Source organism: Myxine glutinosa, chromosome 9, assembly GCF_964187855.1.
Source record: "Myxine glutinosa chromosome 9, kmMyxGlut1.1, whole genome shotgun sequence".
NCBI classification, from domain to species: Eukaryota; Metazoa; Chordata; class Myxini; order Myxiniformes; family Myxinidae; genus Myxine; species Myxine glutinosa.
The window spans coordinates 108,873,492-108,893,668 of NC_136269.1; the positions used below are offsets into that span (position 1 = coordinate 108,873,492).

Here is a 20,177-nt window from a genome sequence, read left to right on the forward strand (position 1 = left end):
ATGGCTGGGCGTGTAGCCTGTTAGTGTGTGTAGTTGGTTGAGCACTCCACCACTGTGAGGATGTCGGCCAGGTGAGGCCGCAGGTGGGCTCTGGGAGCCGGTAGTTGTGAGTGGGTGCCTGAGGATCCCGGGTGTGGATCGGGCAGCCCAGTGCCAGAGAGGGCACGGAGTGGGGAGAGCGCCAGAGGGCCTTCCCCAGGTAGATAGGTTAGGGTAAGGAGCAGGTAAGCTCGGAGGCAACTGCAGTGGTGGAGGTGTGCAGGTGGGTAGACCCACTGGGAGAGGTACACGTCGCAGCCCAGAAATTGTACGAGGGCACCGGGAGATGAATCGGGGGAGTGAGACCCCAAATTGAAGAGCACCACAGTTTGGCCAATGGGAATTGGTTTTTAGAACCCATAGTGTAAGAGGGCCAATGGTTTGGCCGGAGAAAGACCCCGGGTAGTGTAAAGTTGTTAAAGTCATTTAGGAGATAGTTAGGATTGATGAACCTGTCGCACCATACGCAGCCACTTACCTGTGGTGATGATGATGACTCCACACCTGTGTTTTCTTTGTTTGTTGCAGGAAATGAGATTGCTGTGGATTTGTGAGACGCATCACGACGTGGATGAGACATTGGGGTGATTCCATCTCTCCCTCCTTAGGAGGGACTGATGATGAATTGGTGATGGCAAATTTTGATGTGCAGTTGGAGATGGCAAATTTTGATGAGAGTTGAAAATGGCAAATTTGATTGGTTAGGAGGGAGAGAAGACGAATTTGGTTTATGGGAGGAACGGGGAAGACAGTAGGGATGTTTGTTGATTTGTAAAGTAGATGTTTATGGGTAGTGTTGTGTTGTGTGGATACAGTAAGGGGTAAGGGAGGGGCCATGTAGGTTACCTGGTGGGGGGGGGGGGCGTACGATAGGAACGTACCTGTCTCACCTGGTTCCCATGTGCCCCCAGTGTGCATCACCTTACATTGCGTGCACTTTTGCGCCCTTACCACCTTACTCACTTGTTTCTTCTTTTGTCTCCCACCTCCGAGGATCTGGCTTTGGGGTAGAGAGAGAGGAGAGAGAGGTGCTGGCTGCGCAGTTGTGGGCCTGCACTTTCGCTGTTTGCTGCCGGGATCGATACACCATATGGACCGCAATGTTTGTGGCCACCCACAATGGACCGCAGTTCGTTTGCGGCCAAGCACCACCCGGGGATGGACCTATGGGTCAACGTGGCACCTATGCCATACAGGTGAACCACTTTTAGTTACCACCAAGTGCGCCACAAGAAGAGCAAGAGACACCTGCAGGGTTAGGGGTTGTCGAGTTTATTTTTATTCCAATGAACAATGGTGACTGCACCGATTGGCGGTGGGGTGGTGCTTTTGATGCTGGGACAGGGTGCTCTGCACGTTATTAAAGGCCGTCGGCCACAGAGCACTCGTGGGTTGGTGTATCGATGTTGGCAAGCGCGCTCTCTCTCTATGCATAACATCTGCATGTGTTCCTCCAAAAAACAGGTCCTGGATCGTAGTGTAAATAGCAGCGTAGTCTTGTAAATAATGCTCCCTACCGGCTGTATGTTTAGCTTGAGAATTCTTTCCGGATTCGGTTATCCTGTGGGTGTGTTTCTGTGAGGAGAAGGGTGCAACGTCGCAGGGGGACATATTTACTCATGTGTGAATATCTGTAAAACTGTCGCACTCAGGGTAGAGTTAATAGTAGAGGGAACTACATTGCGTGCCACACTAAAGTAGGTAAAAATTTATCGGGTCGGGACGCCCCGAGGGTAGAGAAGGGTGCAATGTTGCGAATATGGAATCTGGCCTCCATATCCGCTTGTAAATATTCCCCTATTTTCTCCAATACTCCCCAACTTTCCCCAATCCCCCATTCCCTAGTCCCATTGCATGTAAATAACAATCAGTAGAGCCGACCTTCCCTTTATTCCCCCATTAAATGTCGTGCCCAGGTCCACCGCACCACACGTAGCCAACTTTCGGACATCTTCCTAGTTATTCTTAATCTATGTCAGTTAAGGCCTCGTTTCCATTAATTATGACTCTTCGTTGCACCAGAATGTGATTATATGGCATCAGTAGTGAGTTTAGGACCTTTCCCATACCTCCTCCCATCTTCTTCCCCAAACAACAACAATAACAACAACTACAACAACAACTACAACTACAACTACGACTACAACAACAGAGGGGCGGGGAGTGTGCGTCCTCACACCGGCTCGGTTACCCGCCATGACCATACGCTCCACGGCGTTACCCCGAAGGGGCTGGCTGTCAGCTCCTCGTCAGGGGCGGAGCCTGGTAAACCCCCCCCGCACGCACCCAATGAGAAGCAACGTGCCGATTCCACGAGGCGGAGCTAACGAGCCGAGGGCGTGTCACTCCCCACCGGATATACGCGGCCCCGCGCCGGATGTGACGAGAGATGCGCCCCCAGCCTGGAGAGAGAAGTCGCCACCCCTCGAGCGCTGCAATACCTCCACCGCATCTCTTAAACTGGACCGTACGTGATCCTGCCCTGAGCCCAGGTGCACCTGGAGCGATCGCTACCCGCTTTCGTTGCAATCAAACCCCCGTGTGAGTGAGCCTTGTCCCGTTTATTTGTCGTCTGTTGGGGTTAATATAAGTGTGTTTAAGTGCCCACCTTCCTATGTTTCCCTCTTGTCCCTGTAATCTAAACCTTCCGCATTATTGTAATAACAACCTTTGAGAACCGTATCCCTGGTGTCGTGTCGTATTAATTCCAGCCGTGTGTCTTCTTTTTCCTTCATTGGTCTAGCATAGCGCGATTCGTCAACGTTCGGGCACAATCGGGTAACTTGTGCAGACGTGGTCATACCATAAAACCGCTCGGTAAATAACATCCAAGCCACGTCTGTAACAGTATGATAGGGGAGCAGAAAGCATTACATATTTTGCTGTTTTGAGTGGGAATGCCCATTTGCTTCGGACTCGGGGTTGAGGGGTGCGGGGAGGAGAAAACATGGGACAGTGTTGGGAGGGGTTTTTTTTTTAGGCTTTTTTGTAGGGTTGTCAGAATTGCATATGTGAGTTTCCTCACAGTCAGTGTGTGTGAGTGTGTGTGTGTCAGTGTGTGTGTGTGTGTCAGTCATTGCATCATTGCATGCAGCATTGAGTGTTATCTCCATATGTGGGTTTCTGAAGGTGGAAGGAGTCATCCCAGGTCTCGAAGTATCCACCTCCATTTGACCATTTCAGTAAGGGATCATGGACCAGTTTGTGAAGTTTTCTTGTTCTCAAAGTTTTGTTCCGAGGGCTCTTTTGAAGATCGTCACCGAGCCTCGGCCAGCTTTCAACTGCATTTTGTTTGTCGTAGTATTCCCAGGGATGGTCTTTAAGATCTCTGTAAGGTTTTTTTTTATCATTCCCGTTGCTCCAATAACCACTGGTACAATTTTGGTGCTCTTCATCGTCAGGGATCTTTTCATTTCATTTTTGAGGTCTTGGGATTTGGTCATTTTCTTGATTTCTGTGCTGGTTAGACCAAAATCTCTGGGTATTTACACCTAAATTAGCAATTCCTTCTTTTCTTTTTTGGACCTCAGTACTATATCTGGTTGCAATGTTTTGTTTTCTTTGTTCAGGTTTGATGGGATCATTAGGTCGTACGTGAGCATTACTTCCTTCTTTTCAATGATTGCTTTTGGTTCATGTTTCTATTTTCTGGAAGTGGAATATTGAGACTTTTGCAGATGTACAGTGAATTACTCTACATACCTTGTTGTGCCTTTGGGTGTACAGCTGCTCTGACATGAGTTTTCTTTACACCCCGACAGGCTTGTACTTTCAGTTTCTACCTTGCAGAACTTGCACTTCTCCGATTGACTCGGTCCTGCCATTTTATTAAAGGCATTGGTGTATTGTCCTTGGTCTTGGGCATTTATAATGATTTGTTTTCCATCCCAGTTGGGCTGTCCTCTTCCTAGCCATTCCAAAGAGCATTCTTTGTCTACTCCTAATCTGTCCAACTGTTTTTGATACCTTCCTGCTCTTTTATTGTTTTCCCAGTTGTTGGTGTATATCTGTTGATATGTCGTTTTATATATTTTTCTTTTGCCTTTTTTGCAATTTTTGGTGCTCGTATTCGTTGGTATTTTGCTTTCTTGTGTACCATCTTACATTCGCACCTGTCTTTGGAAATTTTTTGATGGGTGGATTAAAGGGATACATTCTCTGGTTTGTTGTCTTCATGCTTGCTTCCAAATTGGACTTGGTAGTCTGTAGCACTTTTTACACATTCATACATTCCTACAGTTGGCATTCTGTGCACTTGGTTGAGCTCCATCAGGCTGTTTCCTCCTCCTCCTTTTGGCAGGGTTGCATTGATTTTCGTAAAACATTTTGTGTGTGTGTGTGTGTGTGTGTGTTTGTGTGTCATTGTCATGGTGGGAGGGGGGGTGGGCAAGGGGGAAACACAATCATCCTACAGGTGATGTGCTGGCTAAAGCAAAAGGTTTGTTGTATATTGATAAATAAGCTGTGACCTAAACAAAATCACTTTTAAAGATCTTCATTTTCATTGCTGATATTATAATTGCCTGACCATTAAAATGGACATCAATGGGAAGCTGAGGCCGTCCGTATTTTTGTTGCATTATTGTACAGAAATGTGCACCAGAAGCTTCTGTGAATCTGGAAAGTTTATGGGTTAGAAGTGTGATTTTAATGAATTTTTAATTAGCAAGTAATAAAAAAAGGTTTTTAAGTTATCTTCAAATTGGTATCTGACGATTCATTTAAGAATGTACAGTGTTACCTGTAGAAATGAGCTTGTAATGCCTGTTATTCACCATGTACGCAAGCCCATAATCTCATTTCGCGATTGCTATGAATACATAAGTTCGTTTCATTTGCTGATTTGCAAATGCTTTCCATTGCTCTTCTGATATTTTCTCGTAGATTCGTTGGGTCCTCATGGGCATCAGAGTTTTGGCTTCCGCGACGAACGTACAAGCAAGGCACACGAACGCCTGCAGAAGAAGCATCAGGGTCGATATCCCAAGGAGCGCAATAACAACCCTACTGCCTCACCCCAGAAAAGCCATTCGGTGTCTCCTGATGTGGAAGTGTGCAAGAGTGGGCAGACGAGGAGTAAGCAACCCACTAAATATTCAGAGCAAACATCGCCTGGCTGTAGCCAAGCTACTTCTACCAGAGGAACTGATTCGGTCCAAGGATGTGGTTCTATTGAACCAAGTGGTATGATGATGAAGAAGCAGAGCTCCACAGATTCGTCTGGAATTGGAGGTAAGTGCTAATCCTTTTACTCTGCCAAATTGAACTAATTTTAATGCTAAGCATGGGAAAGATGACTTGGCATTCATGCATTTATTATTGGAAATGCAAAAGGAGAAGTTAAGGCAACTTTGTATTTGTAACTTTCTGTTTGAGCAATGTAATGAGAGATCCATGGCAGAATCCCAAAAATTATGAGGCACATTAAGGGAATCTCAAAGAAGATGCATTATTACTTTCATAACTAGATGGTATTCATAGAATACTTAACCTGTGCAGTCAACTTGGTGCGAGACAATCCTGTTTTTGAAGGGTTTCTTCTTTGATCCAATATGGCTGCTAGACCATGTGAGTGATTACATCATAAATTTATATTCTCTAAAATAATTGTTGCGTCGATCACGCTCAATAAATTTCAAACTGATCAGACTAGGCGTTGTCCCTGTCAAATGATGACGTCATAATTAAGGCACCAATGACGTCATCGCTAACAACACCTATTCCCCATATGAAGTTCTTTACAATGAGCTATGTTTCAATTTTTTCCATGGAACGGTTTTGGAGATATAGAGGTGCAACGTTTTTCAGTTTTTCCAAGATGGTGCCTGTACCACGTGACCTATATAACAGGCATTTTAAGGCCATTTTCCCTGTTAGAGCGGGGGTTAGCCTTGCGGTCCCCATGACGATCTCAATTTTGCCCTATTTTCTGCATCTCCCCTTATTAACCCCCTTGCCCGCAATTCTTCTTCCACCATCTTTAGCCAAGTCTTTATCGGTCTTCCCCGTCCTCTACTTCCTTCCACATTCATTTCCATCACTCTTCTCAACCAGTCACTTTCATCCTTCCTCAACACATGACCAAACCATCTCAACCTGTTTCTCTTCACAGCATCAATCACAGGCTCTATTTCCATCATCTTTCGCAATTCATCATTTGTCTTCCTTTCTCTCAACGATACTCTACACATCCACCGAACCATTCGCATTTCCACCCTTTCCAGCCTTCGTTGCTGCTCTACGTTCATTACCCATGTCTCGCTCCCATAAATCATAACACTTCTCACACATGCAGCAAACACCTTTCCCTTCAGCTTCAACGACACTCCCCTCATCATCAGCACGCCACTCAGTTCCCGAAACTTCTTCCATGCACATCTCACTCGAGCAACCGTTGCCGAGTCTGATCCACCTTCTCCATTCAGCATGTCTCCGAGGTAGCAAAATGTTTTCACACCTTCCAGCTTCACGCCGTCTCCAAGATCCAACTCAACATTTCCTCCATCTGCAGCTCCCTATGTGCACCCTATGTGCACCTTACACTTGAATGTAACTGCCTCACTGGTTAATGACTCTCTCAGACCACTACATTTTTGATGAACCCACTCGGCGCACATTGTACATTGAATGGAGTTTACTCCGACACCCTTCCTGCACAATATGTACACAATATGTACACAATGGTACACAATATGACTAAACCGTGAGGGTCCGGTCGTGAGAGGACGCTGGCGTCGTTTGCTCGCCGCTTCTCTGACTGGACCATTGTCCGTGTCTTGCTTTCCTGGTGGTCGTGGCGGATTTATGGCCATTGAGTCTTCCTCTGCGCGGTCCCGGCTCTGCTCTGCTGCTCCGGGCTTCACCTGCTCGGCTCCATCGCTGTTTCCTCGGGCCCACTCCCGTTGGTTGTGTCGATTGTTTCGCCTCCTCACCCTTGGCCGCGTGCTCGCTTTGCCTTCGCTCCTGCTGGCATGGCTCTGCGGTACTCTGCCGCAAGGCTTCTCCTGCTTAAAACCCGCTCCACCCCATCATGCATCTCTGCAATCAGATCGAATGGACTCCTGCGTCGACCCAGGTACATTCACCGTGGCTCCGGTCGTAAGTTTGTTTATTTACAATCAGGTCACTCCATCCCCATCCTCTGGTCGGCTCAGCGCACTCCCACTCATCGTCCCAACACACCTGGTCACAACAACGCACAAAATCGCACCTCCTGTCTGCGAACCCTGGCCAAATCACCTGGATTCATACCCGCCGTACAAAACAACATCAAGCTCACCCTGTTCAATACCCGGTCCCTCAACAACAAATGCCTCATCCTGAACGACTACATCCTGGAAAATAAACTGGACTTTCTCTGTCTCACTGAGACCTGGCAACAACCACTGGACTACTACACGCTCAACCTCACCACACCCAATGGATATTCTTACATCAATAAACCACGCTCGGAGGGCCGAGGTGGTGGAATTGCCGTTATTCACCGACAAGACATCAAGACCAACCTCATCTCCATCTCATCTGCTCCATCATTTGAACACCTGGCTTTTAAACTCTCTGGTCACACACAGTCAGTCATGGCTGTTGTCTACCGCCCTCCCAAACCACACCCATCATTCCTGTCTGACTTCTCCTACTTTCTGACCCAGCTATGTTCCCTCTCCCCCTCAATCCTCCTCCTTGGTGATTTCAATATCCACATGGACTCCACTGACTCCACGCTAACCACTGACTTCACTGATTTACTCACCTGCTTTAACCTCACTCAACATGTCAACTTTCCTACCCATAACCGTGGTCACATTTTGGACCTTGTCTGCTCTACTGGACTAATTTTGCACCATCTCTCTGGCTCCGACCTCACTCTCTCTGACCACCTAGCCATCACTCTGACCATCAACATCCCCACCCCAGCACCAAGGCATTATCGCACTATCAACTTCCGTAAGCTAAACGCTTTTTCACCTGCCTCATTCTCATCGACCCTCTCTGAAAAAATGTCCACTTCTCCCTTCGTTGACCTCCACACCCCTTCTGACCTCACTGACTACTACAACCACACTCTCTCTTCCTGCCTTGACCAAATTGCGCCTATAAAAACCAAAACAGTTTCTTTCACCCATTCTGCTCCCTGGTTTACCCCTGAGCTCCGCCTAATGAAAACTCGTGCTCGCCAACTTGAAAGACTCCGCAATAAAACAGGTCTCACAGTTCACTCCCAGGCCTACAAGGACCACATACAACACTATAAAGATGCCCTCTCCCGCGCCCGCTCCGCCTACTACTCTCAAATTATCCACTCTGGCTCCGGAAACCCAAAAGCACTCTTCTCTACAATAAACAAACTCCTCAGCCCCCTGAACACCACCACCCAGTCATTCACAATAGACAACTGCATCTCCTTCCTTTCATTCTTCCAACGCAAAATTGAAAACATCTACAACAGCTTGACCACCGCCGCACCCGCTCCCCCTCAAACCACCTGCCCCCCCTTATCCTGCCATCCCCTGTCTCAATTCTCCCCAGTCTCCCCTACTGACCTCTCTGAACTCCTCATCGGAATGAAAACTGCCACCTGCACTCTTGACCCCATCCCCTCCAGCTTTGTCAAGGCCTCCCTTCCTGCTCTTTCTCCACTTATCATTGCAACAATAAACTCCTCCCTGTCTACAGGCATCGTCCCACCATCCCTCAAAATTGCTGCTGTTACCCCCATTCTGAAAAAACCTGGACTAAACCCTGACACCCTAAATAACTTCAGACCCATCTCCAACCTACCCTTTCTGTCAAAGGTTTTGGAACGCGCTGTAGCCACTCAACTCAAGCATCACCTCTCTGCCAATAACCTGTATGAAACATTCCAATCCGGATTCCGGTCCAACCACAGTACTGAAACTGCTCTCCTCAAAATCACCAACGACCTTCTCCTCTCCTCTGATGCTGGCAACCTCAACATTCTCATCCTCCTCGACCTCAGCGCTGCCTTTGACACCATCGATCACACCATCCTCCTCACCCGACTTGAAACCACCTTTAACATTACCGGCACTGCCCTCTCTTGGATTAAATCATACCTCTCTGACAGACGTCAGTTCATCTCCATCAATAACTGCAAATCCCCCACTGCTCCCCTCCCCCAAGGTGTCCCCCAAGGTTCAGTTCTTGGCCCCCTCCTCTTTATCCTTTACCTGTCCCCCCTCGGTCACTTAATCCGCCGTCATGGTCTCCAATTCCACTGCTTCGCCGATGACATCCAGCTTTTCATCTCCACCAAGTCCATCTCCACCGCCACCCACTCTATCCTGACAAACTGCATCACTGAAATAAAATCCTGGCTTCAAATCAACTTCCTCAAACTTAACTGTGATAAATCTGAAATAATCATCATTGGCCCAAAAACGCTCACCAAGTCCACCCATAACTTTGCCCTCAACATCGACGGTTTCCCAGTGTCCACCTCCCCTCACATCCGGAATCTTGGCATCATCTTTGACCAAACCCTCTCCTTCGACAAATACACTAAACAGATCACAAAGACAGCCTTCTTCCACCTGAAAAACATCGCCCGTCTCCGTCCATCCCTCTCCTCTGTGGCTGCAGAAACCCTCATCCACGCCTTCATCACTTCCCGTCTGGACTACTGCAATAGCCTCCTTTATGGTTCACCCTCAACAATCACCAATAAACTCCAATACATTCAGAACTCCGCTGCCCGTCTACTCACCCATTCCCGGACCCGTGACCACATCACCCCCGTCCTTTACAAGCTTCACTGGCTCCCCATCTCCCAGAGAATCCAGTACAAAATCCTCCTCTTGACCTACAAAGCCCTCCATAACCTGGCCCCATCCTACCTGGCTGACCTCCTCTCCAGACACACTCCCACCCGCAACCTCCGCTCTGCTGGTACCAACCTCCTGACCCCCCCCATCCGGACCAAATTTAGATCCTGGGGGGACAGGGCCTTCTCCATCGCTGCTCCCACCCTCTGGAACTCGCTACCTCACACCATCAGAGACTCCTCCTCACTCACCACATTCAAGACATCACTCAAGACCCACCTGTTCAACACTGCATTCAACATTTAACCCACAGCATCTAACCCCTGACTATCTCCTCTCCTTCTCCCTCCTTTGTGCTTTGAATATTTCCCTATTGATTCTTCTTTTTTGCAATTGTCTTTATGTTTTGCTATGCGTTATGTTTTGCACTCTGTCAAAGCGTCTTTGGGCTTCCTGAAAAGCGCTATATAAAATAAATGCATTATTATTATTATTATAAACCTATGATGTCATAATTATCATTAAAATATTCTACAGGAGGAGGCGCTCCTATGGTGAAAAGTGTGTCTCAATCGGACCAAGAATTGCAGAGAAAAATAAATTCATAATGATTGGATGAAGCGTTATACCTGTCGAATTATGATGTCAAAAGGAAGGCACCGATGACATCATCATTAACGTCTTATTCCCCATGGGGAGCACTTGACAATGAGCCATGTTTCATTTTTTTTCCATGGAGTGGTTTCAGAGATATGGAGGTGCACCATTTTATGTATACACAAAGAATTAAGTTAAGCACCCCCCCCCCCCGTTTTTTTACAACCTCGCACATTACAAGTTTGTTGTCGTCAAAACAGTGTAATATACCCATGATATTGCTATATTTTCTGGAGAAGTGATATTATGGTCACATAAAAACATAACAATCATGCCGTTTTCAATATTTTATTCTGAATAATTTAAGGTGAAATGTTTTGGGAATTTTAGGCATATTTTCACCTCAATTTAAGTATGGAGCTGTAGGTCCATCACGGACAGTGTGGATGACGTTTATGTTTTCTAACGTACAGTCATTGTTCTGAGAAGACCTCTAGCGATCTTTGCGTCAATAACGTGTGTAGGACCCACGTGATCGGATCACTGACTCAACCAATCACTTTTTTTCACTTTGATCACTCAATTTCATCAATGGATAATTGCTAATGTCATACCAATCATTATTTGATCTCACATACCTTAGAATATATGCCAATGTATACATATACACAAAGAATATATATTAGGGGGTGCTTACCTTAATTCGTTGTGTAGGGGTGCTTAACTTAATTCTTTGTGTATATATATTTCCAGGATTGTGTCTGTACCACATGATCTATGACTTCATAATTATCATTAAATTATTCTGCAGGATTTCCTATGGCACTCCTATGGTCCAAATTCCGTGTCCATCGGATAAACAGTTGCAGAGGAAGTTTTATTTTTCATACTGATCAGATCAAGCTCTGTATTTGTCGAATTATGACGTCATAATGAAGGCACCAATGACATCATCATCAACATATCTTATTATCCAGGTTATCCAGTTACAGTACACAGTTCCGTCAAGTCATGTCTGACTTCTGGTGATGTTCCTGATCGGATTTCTCCAAACATCCCTGTCCTGCCCTGCTTCCCGAACCTCTGGCAGACAGCTGTGTTGCCACATTTACTCTATCCATCCAATGCAAATAAGATCTGCATCTTCCTCTTCTTCCCTCGCACACTGATTTGTTTGTTATTCTTGCAGTAATGGAATAAAATTTAACATTCGTCTGCAACACCACATTTCAAAACTGTTCTTCCTTTCTTTCTTTTTCATTGTCAATGAATCACATCCATACATTGCAACTAGAAATACCAGAGCATCCACCAGCTGCCTCTTGGTTTGTTTTGTCATATCTTTGTCTTTCCAGATCGTTGTCCATCCTCACATTCCTGTTCTCCCCAATGTTATCCGTCTATTAATTTCTCAGCCGCATTATCCACTCACTTCAATCTTAAAACCCAGGAAGATAAAGCTTTCCACTATTTCCACATATTTCCACAGTTGACAATATTTTCGTCTTTTTATATTTAAATAAAGACCAGATTTTTCACTTTCCTTCTTCAATCTCTGCAACAGTTTCATTTCAAGCCCTCTTTACTTTCTGTCAACAGAGTAGTATCGTCAGCATCCTATGGATTGTTGATACGTCTTCCTCCAATCCTGACTCCAGCCTCAGTCATCAAAGTTTGATTTCTTCATGATGAAATGAAGAATGTGTACAATGAACTGTACACATTGAAATGTGTACAGTTCAATCATTTAGATTGAACAAGTAAGGGGAGAGGATGCACCCCTGTCTGATCCCTTTTCCAATTCCAAACCATTCTGTCTCCATACTCTGTTCTTCCTGGAGATTCTTGTTTTGTGTTCAGGCTTCTTATCAGACATATCAGGTGCTCCAACATCTCCATTTCTCTCAGCATAATGCACATCCATTCATGATCAACACAACAGAAAGCTCTGCTATAATCTATAATAGCAAAGATACACCTTCCTTTGATATTCCCTTGCTTTTTCCATGATGCACCTCAGATTTGTGATTTGATCTCTCGTACCTCTTCTTCCCCTGAAACGTGCTTGCTTTACGGGCATTTCTCGTTCAATGAAGTCCTCTTTTCTGTGTTGAATAATCTTTAGTGATATCTTGCGAGCATGTGAAATCAAGGCGATGGTTGGCTATCTGAACATTATCTTCCGTCCCCTGTCTTTGGCAATGCAATGTAAATTGACCGCTTCCACATTTTAGACCATACAATCCTACTCCAGATATGTGTACAGATAGCTGTTAAAATTTTGGTTGCCTCCTCCCAAACTACCTTGAAGAGTTCTATTGGAATATCATCAGCACCTGGTGCTTTTCCATTTTCCATCTATTTCAGGGCTCTACCTGCAGTCACGTGAAAAAGTAAGTACACCCCATGTAAAGTTTTGACGTATTCAACATATTTCAACATACAGCTATTTGATCTTCATTTCAACAATATTGATAGATAAAGGTGATATAATAGCTGGCGAAGCCGGTGTTATGAATGAACGCGTATTATGTTGAAAAGCCAGATTTTGCTGGATCCTTTGAGAATTTCGAAGCTTTGACACACCAAATCGCTCCATGGAGGCCATCATCTTGCGGATGCGGAAGTATGCATAAACAATTGCGAAAAAGTTCAATAGAGGCTTTGGCTTCGCCGGCTCATTGCAGCTTTGCAGTAGGGTCATATTATAACAAACTAGAGAAATACCCGTGCTATGCACGGGTGGGAGGCCAGAAGCAAACAGGCAATGCAGATACGGTGAATGCTAAACCATGAAACCAATAAATTCCACATTCCTGTCGCACCTTCAGTCGCACGTCAGACATGGACAGCAAGTTCGTGAAGGACTTCCATGAAAAATGTACCTGTTCGTAAACAAACGGGTATGTTCACATACAGAAACATCGATCGTGGGTCCGTGGCGAATCTGCATATGGCGATGGCAAAATATCAGAAATTGAAGGCTTTTTTTTATTTTAAACGATTCATATAAACATCTGTTGAATCATATCACACGCAAATCATCAAAATCTAAACAGTGTCTTTAGAATTTCAATAAAAGCCACATCACTGTTCATATCGGTAAATATTATTCCATCGTGTTTCAAATATTATTCCATCGTGTTTTCCACCGATATTTAGCCTTTTAATTTGGGCCTCCCAATTGAAGCCCCGCCCATAGACCGGGTACTGTTGCTCGACGTAAGATGTCGCAATGAACATCATGCGAACGCGAATGTTATGCGGGAGTCCAAACCTGAGAATGCTGGAGATTAAAGCTGAAATTGGGAAAACTAAATAGCCTATTTTACTCCTGGGGATCCCAGGATTATCCACTGAAAATATCTTTGCGATCGGTTCAGCAGTTTTTACGGTACCTTCGAACGGACAGACAGACGGACATTTGGTGAATTATTGTAAGATATCATGAAACATTTACATTTTGTAGTCCATTGTATAATTTAAATAAACATAAATGCAAATTTCGCATGTGGAAAAAGTAAGTATACCCCTGCATTTATCACTACTTCAAATACCTAAAATTAGAATCAGCTGCACCAGCTCAGGTGTAAATGATTAGAACATCGTTAGAGAGGATCTTGGAGGAACCTGTCTTATTTAAACCTCAGACATTTAGTTTGGTTTGCTCTTTGTTGTTGAAGTGTGCGGCGTCACCAAGCCTAGATCAAAAGAGCTCTCTGAGGCCTTCAGAAAGAAGGTTTCGATGCCTACGAGTCTGGGAAGGGATTTAAAAAGATCTCCACAATTTGAAATCGATCATTTGACTGTCTGGAAGATCATCTACAAGTGGAGAAGATTCCAAACAACTGCCAACTTGTTTAGGCCAGGCCGCCCCAGCAAGTTCAGCCCGAGAGCAGACCGCAAGATGCTGAAAGAAGTCTCTAAGAACTCAAGAATGTCATCACGGGACCTACAGGTAGCTCTTGCCACTGTTGATGTCAAAGTGCACGAGTCGACCATTAGATTGAGGCTGCACAATTTGATCTACATGGGAGGTGTGCCAGGAGGAAACCTTTGCTGTCCAGAAAGAACATCAGGGCAAGACTAAAGTTTGCCAATGAACACCTAGGCAAAGACCAGCACTTCTGGAACAATGTGCTCTGGACAGATGAGTCAAAGGTAGAGCTATTTGGCCACAGTACCAGAAGACATGTTTGGCGAAAACCAAAGACAGCATTTGACCACAAGAACCTGATACCAACTGTAAAGCATGGTGGTGGAAATATTATGGTTTGGGGCAGCTTTGCTGCATCGGGGCTTGGGCAGCTCACCATCATAGAATCCACTATGAATTCTTCATTGTACCAGAGGGTGCTTGAGGATAATGTGAGGCCATCTGTCGGAAAGTTGAAGCTCAACCGAAGGTGGACCTTGCAACATGACAATGACCCTAAACATACCAGTAAGAAAGAAATGGAGGGTTCTGGAATGGCCAAGTCAAAGCCCGGATCTAAATCCCATCGATATGTTGTGGGGGGATTTGAAACGAGCTGTGCATGCAAGAAACCCCTCAAACATCACACAGCTGAAAGAATTCTGCATGGAGGAGTGGGCAAAAATTTCTCCCAGTCGATGTCAGAGACTGGTAGACAGTTATAAGAAATGCCTACTTGAGGTTGTTTCTGCCAAAGGGGGCAATACCACCTATTAGAGCCAAGGGTGTACTTACTTTTTCCACATGTGAAATTTGCATTTATGTTTATTTAAATTATACAATGGACTACAAAATGTAAATGTTTCATGATATATTTGTTATATTATATCACCTTTATCTATCAATATTGTTGAAATGAAGATCAAATAGCTGTATGTTGAAATATGTTGAAAAAGTCAAAACTTTACATGGGATGTACTTACTTTTTCACGTGACTGTACGTATGTCACTTTCTATCACTATTGGTTCTTGCTCATATTCTCTTTCTTCAAAGGTTGCCATCATATTGCTAACTCGTTTTTATAGAGTTTTGGGATAATCCTTCCATTCCTTCTTTCAGCTAGCTGTGTTTCTTCTCAGAAATTTTCCTGTTCTACTCTCAAGAATCCAAATCCGAGACCTAAATTTTCTTGTGATCCCTCTGATCTTTTGAAAAAGATCTCTTGTTTTTCCTACTCTGTCACTTTCTTTCTCTATGCATGCCCCTTAAATATTTATCTTTGTCTTTCCTAGCTTGTCGTTGGAAGTCGACATCTTGCTTCCCACAAGAAGTTCATGAACTATCCCAGAGTCTGCATCTGGCAGAGTATTGGCAGATTGCATAGCATTTCTCCATCTTCTATTAATTAGAATGTAGTTGATCTGATTTCTATGTTTCCCATCAGGTGAAGTCCATGTGTACAGTCTATGCTTGGGTTGTTACCCTGCGCTCGTGAAGCTAAAAGCAAGGTTAGGCATTTGGTTGGATCCATACTTGGTATGTGTGGGGTGCGTGTCTGCATATTTAAAATTCATTTTCTCGGCAACCGTTGGTTTGATTGACACGAAATTTTACCATAGGAGTGCCTCTGCATGTAGAATTTTTTAATTCATGTTTATGACGTCATAGGTCACGTGGTACAAACGCCACCTTGGAAAATGTTACACCTCTATCTCCCAAACTGCTCAATGGAAAAAGTTGAAACAAGGTTCATTGTCAGGTACTCCACATAGGGAATAAGATATGGTGATGATGATTGTAATGAAATTGTATTTAAGTTGAACCCAGGTGTTATGCTCTCTCCAACCACTGAGAGGCATCTATAAGAACTCGGTCCAGTCATCGCTCCGGATCACTCCTGTGGCATTTAATCTGTGACAGCGTAGACTCGAATGGTGCGTATATTTAGATGATCCAGGCTTGCTTGTACTGATTGATAATTGCTGGACTTCTCCTTGATTATATAATCCTGATATGTTGCATGATCGTATTTTTACAGGATGTTGCCAGAGATCGAATTTTCATTAAACCTATTATTGGGACAATGTCGTGGATTTGACTTTCACTGCAATGATGTCATTGGTGCCTTCATTATGATGTCATAATCTGATCAGTATGGAAAAAAAATTCCTCTGCAACTGTTACTAATGGACACAAAATTTGTACCATGGGAGCGGCGACTCCTATAGAATAAAAAATGATAATTACGACATCATAGGTCACGTGGTACAGGCGCCATCTTGGAAAAATCGAAAAATGTTGCACCTCTATATCTCCGAAACCGCTCCATGGAATTTTTTTTATCATGGCTCATTGTAAAGAACTCCCCAAGGGGAATAAGTTGTGTTAATGATTATGTCATCAGTACCTTAATTATGATGTCATAATTCGACAAGTACAACTCTTGATTCGATCAGTATGAATTTTATTTCTCTGCAATTCTTGGTCCGATTGATATGAAATTTTCACCATAGCAGTGCCTCCTCCTGTAGAATATTTTAATGATAATTATGACATCATAGGTCACGTGGTACAGGCATAATCTTGGAAAAATTTCGCAACTCTATAGCTCTGAAACCGCTCAATTGAAAAAATTGAAACATGGCTTTTTGTCAAGTACTCTCCATGGGGAATAATATATATTAATGATGATGTAATAATCGGTGCCTTCGTTATGATGTCATAATTCGGCAAGTACAATGTTTGATCCAATCAATATGAAATTTTTTTCTCTGCAACTGTTGGTTTGATGGACATGAAATTTTCACTATAGGACGCCCTCCTGAAGAATATTTTAATGATAATTATGACATCATAGGTCACGTGGTACAGGCGCCATCTTGGAAAAATCGAAAAATGTTGCACCTCTATCTCCAAAACCGCTGATGGAAAAAATTGAAACGTAGCGCATTGTAAAGAACTCCGCATGGGTAATAGGTGTTATTAACGATGACGTCATTGCTGTAATAATGACGTCATAATTCAAAAGAGACAACGATTACTCTGATCATTTTGAAATTTATTGAGCATGATCAATGCAACAATTATATTAGAGAATATAAATTTATGATGTCATCGGTCACGTGGTCTGGCAGCCATATTGGATCAAAAAAAATCCGTTCATAAACGGAAGAGTTGGCTCGCACCAAGTTGACTGCGCAGGGTAAGTATTCTATGAATACCATATATACACAAAGAATTAAGTTAAGCACCCCCCCCGTTTTTTTACAACCTCGCACATTACAAGTTTGTTGTCGTCAAAACAGTGTAATATACCCATGATATTGCTATATTTTCTGGAGAAGTGATATTATGGTCACATAACAACATAACAATCATGCCGTTTTCAATATTTTATTCTGAATAATTTAAGGTGAAATTTTTTGGGAATTTTAGGCATATTTTCACCTCAATTTAAGTATGGAGCTATAGGTCCATCACGGACAGTGTGGATGACGTTTATGTTTTCTAACGTACAGTCATTGTTCTGAGAAGACCTCTAGCGATCTTTGCGTCAATAACGTGTGTAGGACCCACGTGATCGGATCACTGACTCAACCCTACGTCTCATAGACCCTGTAAGCCGTCGTATGCGTTGCTGTGGCAGGTTGTTCCATTCCCGATGTAATGCACGTTCCAATTCATCCAGATTGGCTATTGGAGGGACCATCTTCGCAATTTGTCGTCCCAACATGTCCCAAACGTGCTCGAGGGGGTTCAGGTTCAGGACAGGATTAGGGGGTGCTTAACTTAATTCTTTGTGTAGGGGTGCTTAACTTAATTCTTTGTGTATAGTTTGAACCTTGTGTTTGCTATTACAACATCATTCTCCACACAGGACTCCAGCAGTCTGCCCCCTTGCTCATTTTGGATATGAAGTCGGTGCTTTCTTGAAATCCCCAGTGCTCCTCCTCCAATTTTTGCATTCCAGTCTCCCATAATAATTAAACCATCTCCTTCAGGCGCTTACTTTCCCGGTTTCTGCAATTTTTCCATAAAACCCCTCCACATTTTCTCCATTTGCTGCAGAAGTTGTAGCATACATCTGAATGATGGTGGTGTTCACTCGATATCCTTCCAACCTCTGATATTAACCTATCATTGATCGGGTTGTATCCTAATACTGACCATGTCGTCGTCTTATTACCAATCGCTGCCTTTCAAATTTTTTGACAGGTTTTTTTTTACCAGAAAATAAAAGTATATTTGTACAGCTGGCTTAATGCTCGTTTAATTGAATGGAATTTTTGGTGATGTCTGTGTGGCCTGAACATCACCAGCGTCGGTTTGTAGTGTGAAATATATTCTTGAGAGATTAAACATACAACGACAGCACATTGCTGTGCCAAATCATCTTGCAAAACTGGGTAGATTGAATCGTGTTGAACACTAGCTCACATTTTTTAGATTTTTTAATTTTTTTTTTTCGATTTTAGAAACAGGTTTATTCGACCCATAATACATTTATCAAATTTACATGTCTCATTGACTGTGCTCACATTTTTTAGATTTTTAAAATATTTTTTTTCGATTTTAGAAACAGGTTTATTCGACCCATAATACATTTATCAAATTTACATGTCTCATTGACTGTGCTCACATTTTTTAGATTTATAAAAAAAAAAAAATTCGATTTTAGAAACAGGTTTATTCGACCCATAATACATTTATCAAATTTACATGTCTCATTGACTGTGCTCACATTTTTTAGATTTTTAAAATATTTTTTTTCGATTTTAGAAACAGGTTTATTCGACCCATAATACATTTATCAAATTTACATGTCTCATTGACTGTGCTCACATTTTTTAGATTTTTAAAATATTTTTTTTCGATTTTAGAAACAGGTTTATTCGACCCATAATACATTTATCAAATTTACATGTCTCATTGACTGTGCTCACATTTTTTAGATTTATCAAAAAAAAAAAATTCGATTTTAGAAACAGGTTTATTCGACCCATAATACTGTCGCGTGACTACCCTTGGTGAACACCGTAGGGTAACACGGATGACCGATTGCGAGACTTTACACTCCCGAGGCGAAAACTCAATGGCGGATTCAAGCTCAACACAAAGTTAAACGCGCGGGAGGCCAGACGCAACGAGCTCCACAGCCTTATCTATTAAAATGAAACACCCAGGAAACTGCGTTCAAATATGTACAGAAAATAATATAAGGATTTATTATTTTAAAGTAATAACAGTGAAAAAAAACACGCGCCGGTAATACTAATAACTAAATCGGGACGTCCCCACACGACTGATATCAAACACAAAACGAGGGAGATTAATTACGAAAAGAACACGTCACGTCGTTCAAAATGTACGCGGATTCGGGCTTATCTGGTCTTTCGTCGTCTTTGTGGCTGCCGTCCAACACCGCTCCTTTCGGCCCGATCGCACACCTCGCTCCAAGTTCCACGGCCCTCTGCGTCCGCCTCCAAGCGCCACCAGGCCTCGTCGGTCCAACGGCCCACACACACCACGAGCTCCTTTGCTCCAACGGTCCACCGCAGGGCTGCACGAAGCAACCAAAACCAAGTGCCAACTGCCAACTGCAACGAGCTGTGGTCACGAATGTTCAACGAACCGTGTCCTGTGCCAACTCCGACGAACTGTGGTACGGAACTGTAACAACGAACTCTGCGACTCAACTCAACTTCCGACTTGATCGCTCATCGACGTGTGTGTCCGTGTCTTGAAATGGCGTCCGACCGTCGCCTATATTGGTGGCCGATGACGTCACATTGGCGCGCTCCTCAGCCAATCATAGCCTCCCAACTCGCCCAGGTCACGCCCT

The 20,177-nt window shown here is 43.7% G+C and overlaps 1 protein-coding gene across 3 annotated transcripts in view; it reads left to right on the top strand.

Annotated features, from left to right (window-relative positions):
- FNDC3A (fibronectin type III domain containing 3A) overlaps nucleotides 1-20,177 on the top strand; it is a 440,266-nt gene that overhangs the window by 278,018 nt on the left and 142,071 nt on the right. For all 3 annotated transcript variants that reach the window (XM_068128578.2, XM_068128579.2, XM_068128580.2), the window contains one exon: nucleotides 4,924-5,271. In XM_068128578.2, the coding sequence (XP_067984679.2) occupies nucleotides 4,924-5,271 (348 nt within the window). The remainder of the gene's footprint in view (nucleotides 1-4,923; nucleotides 5,272-20,177) is intronic.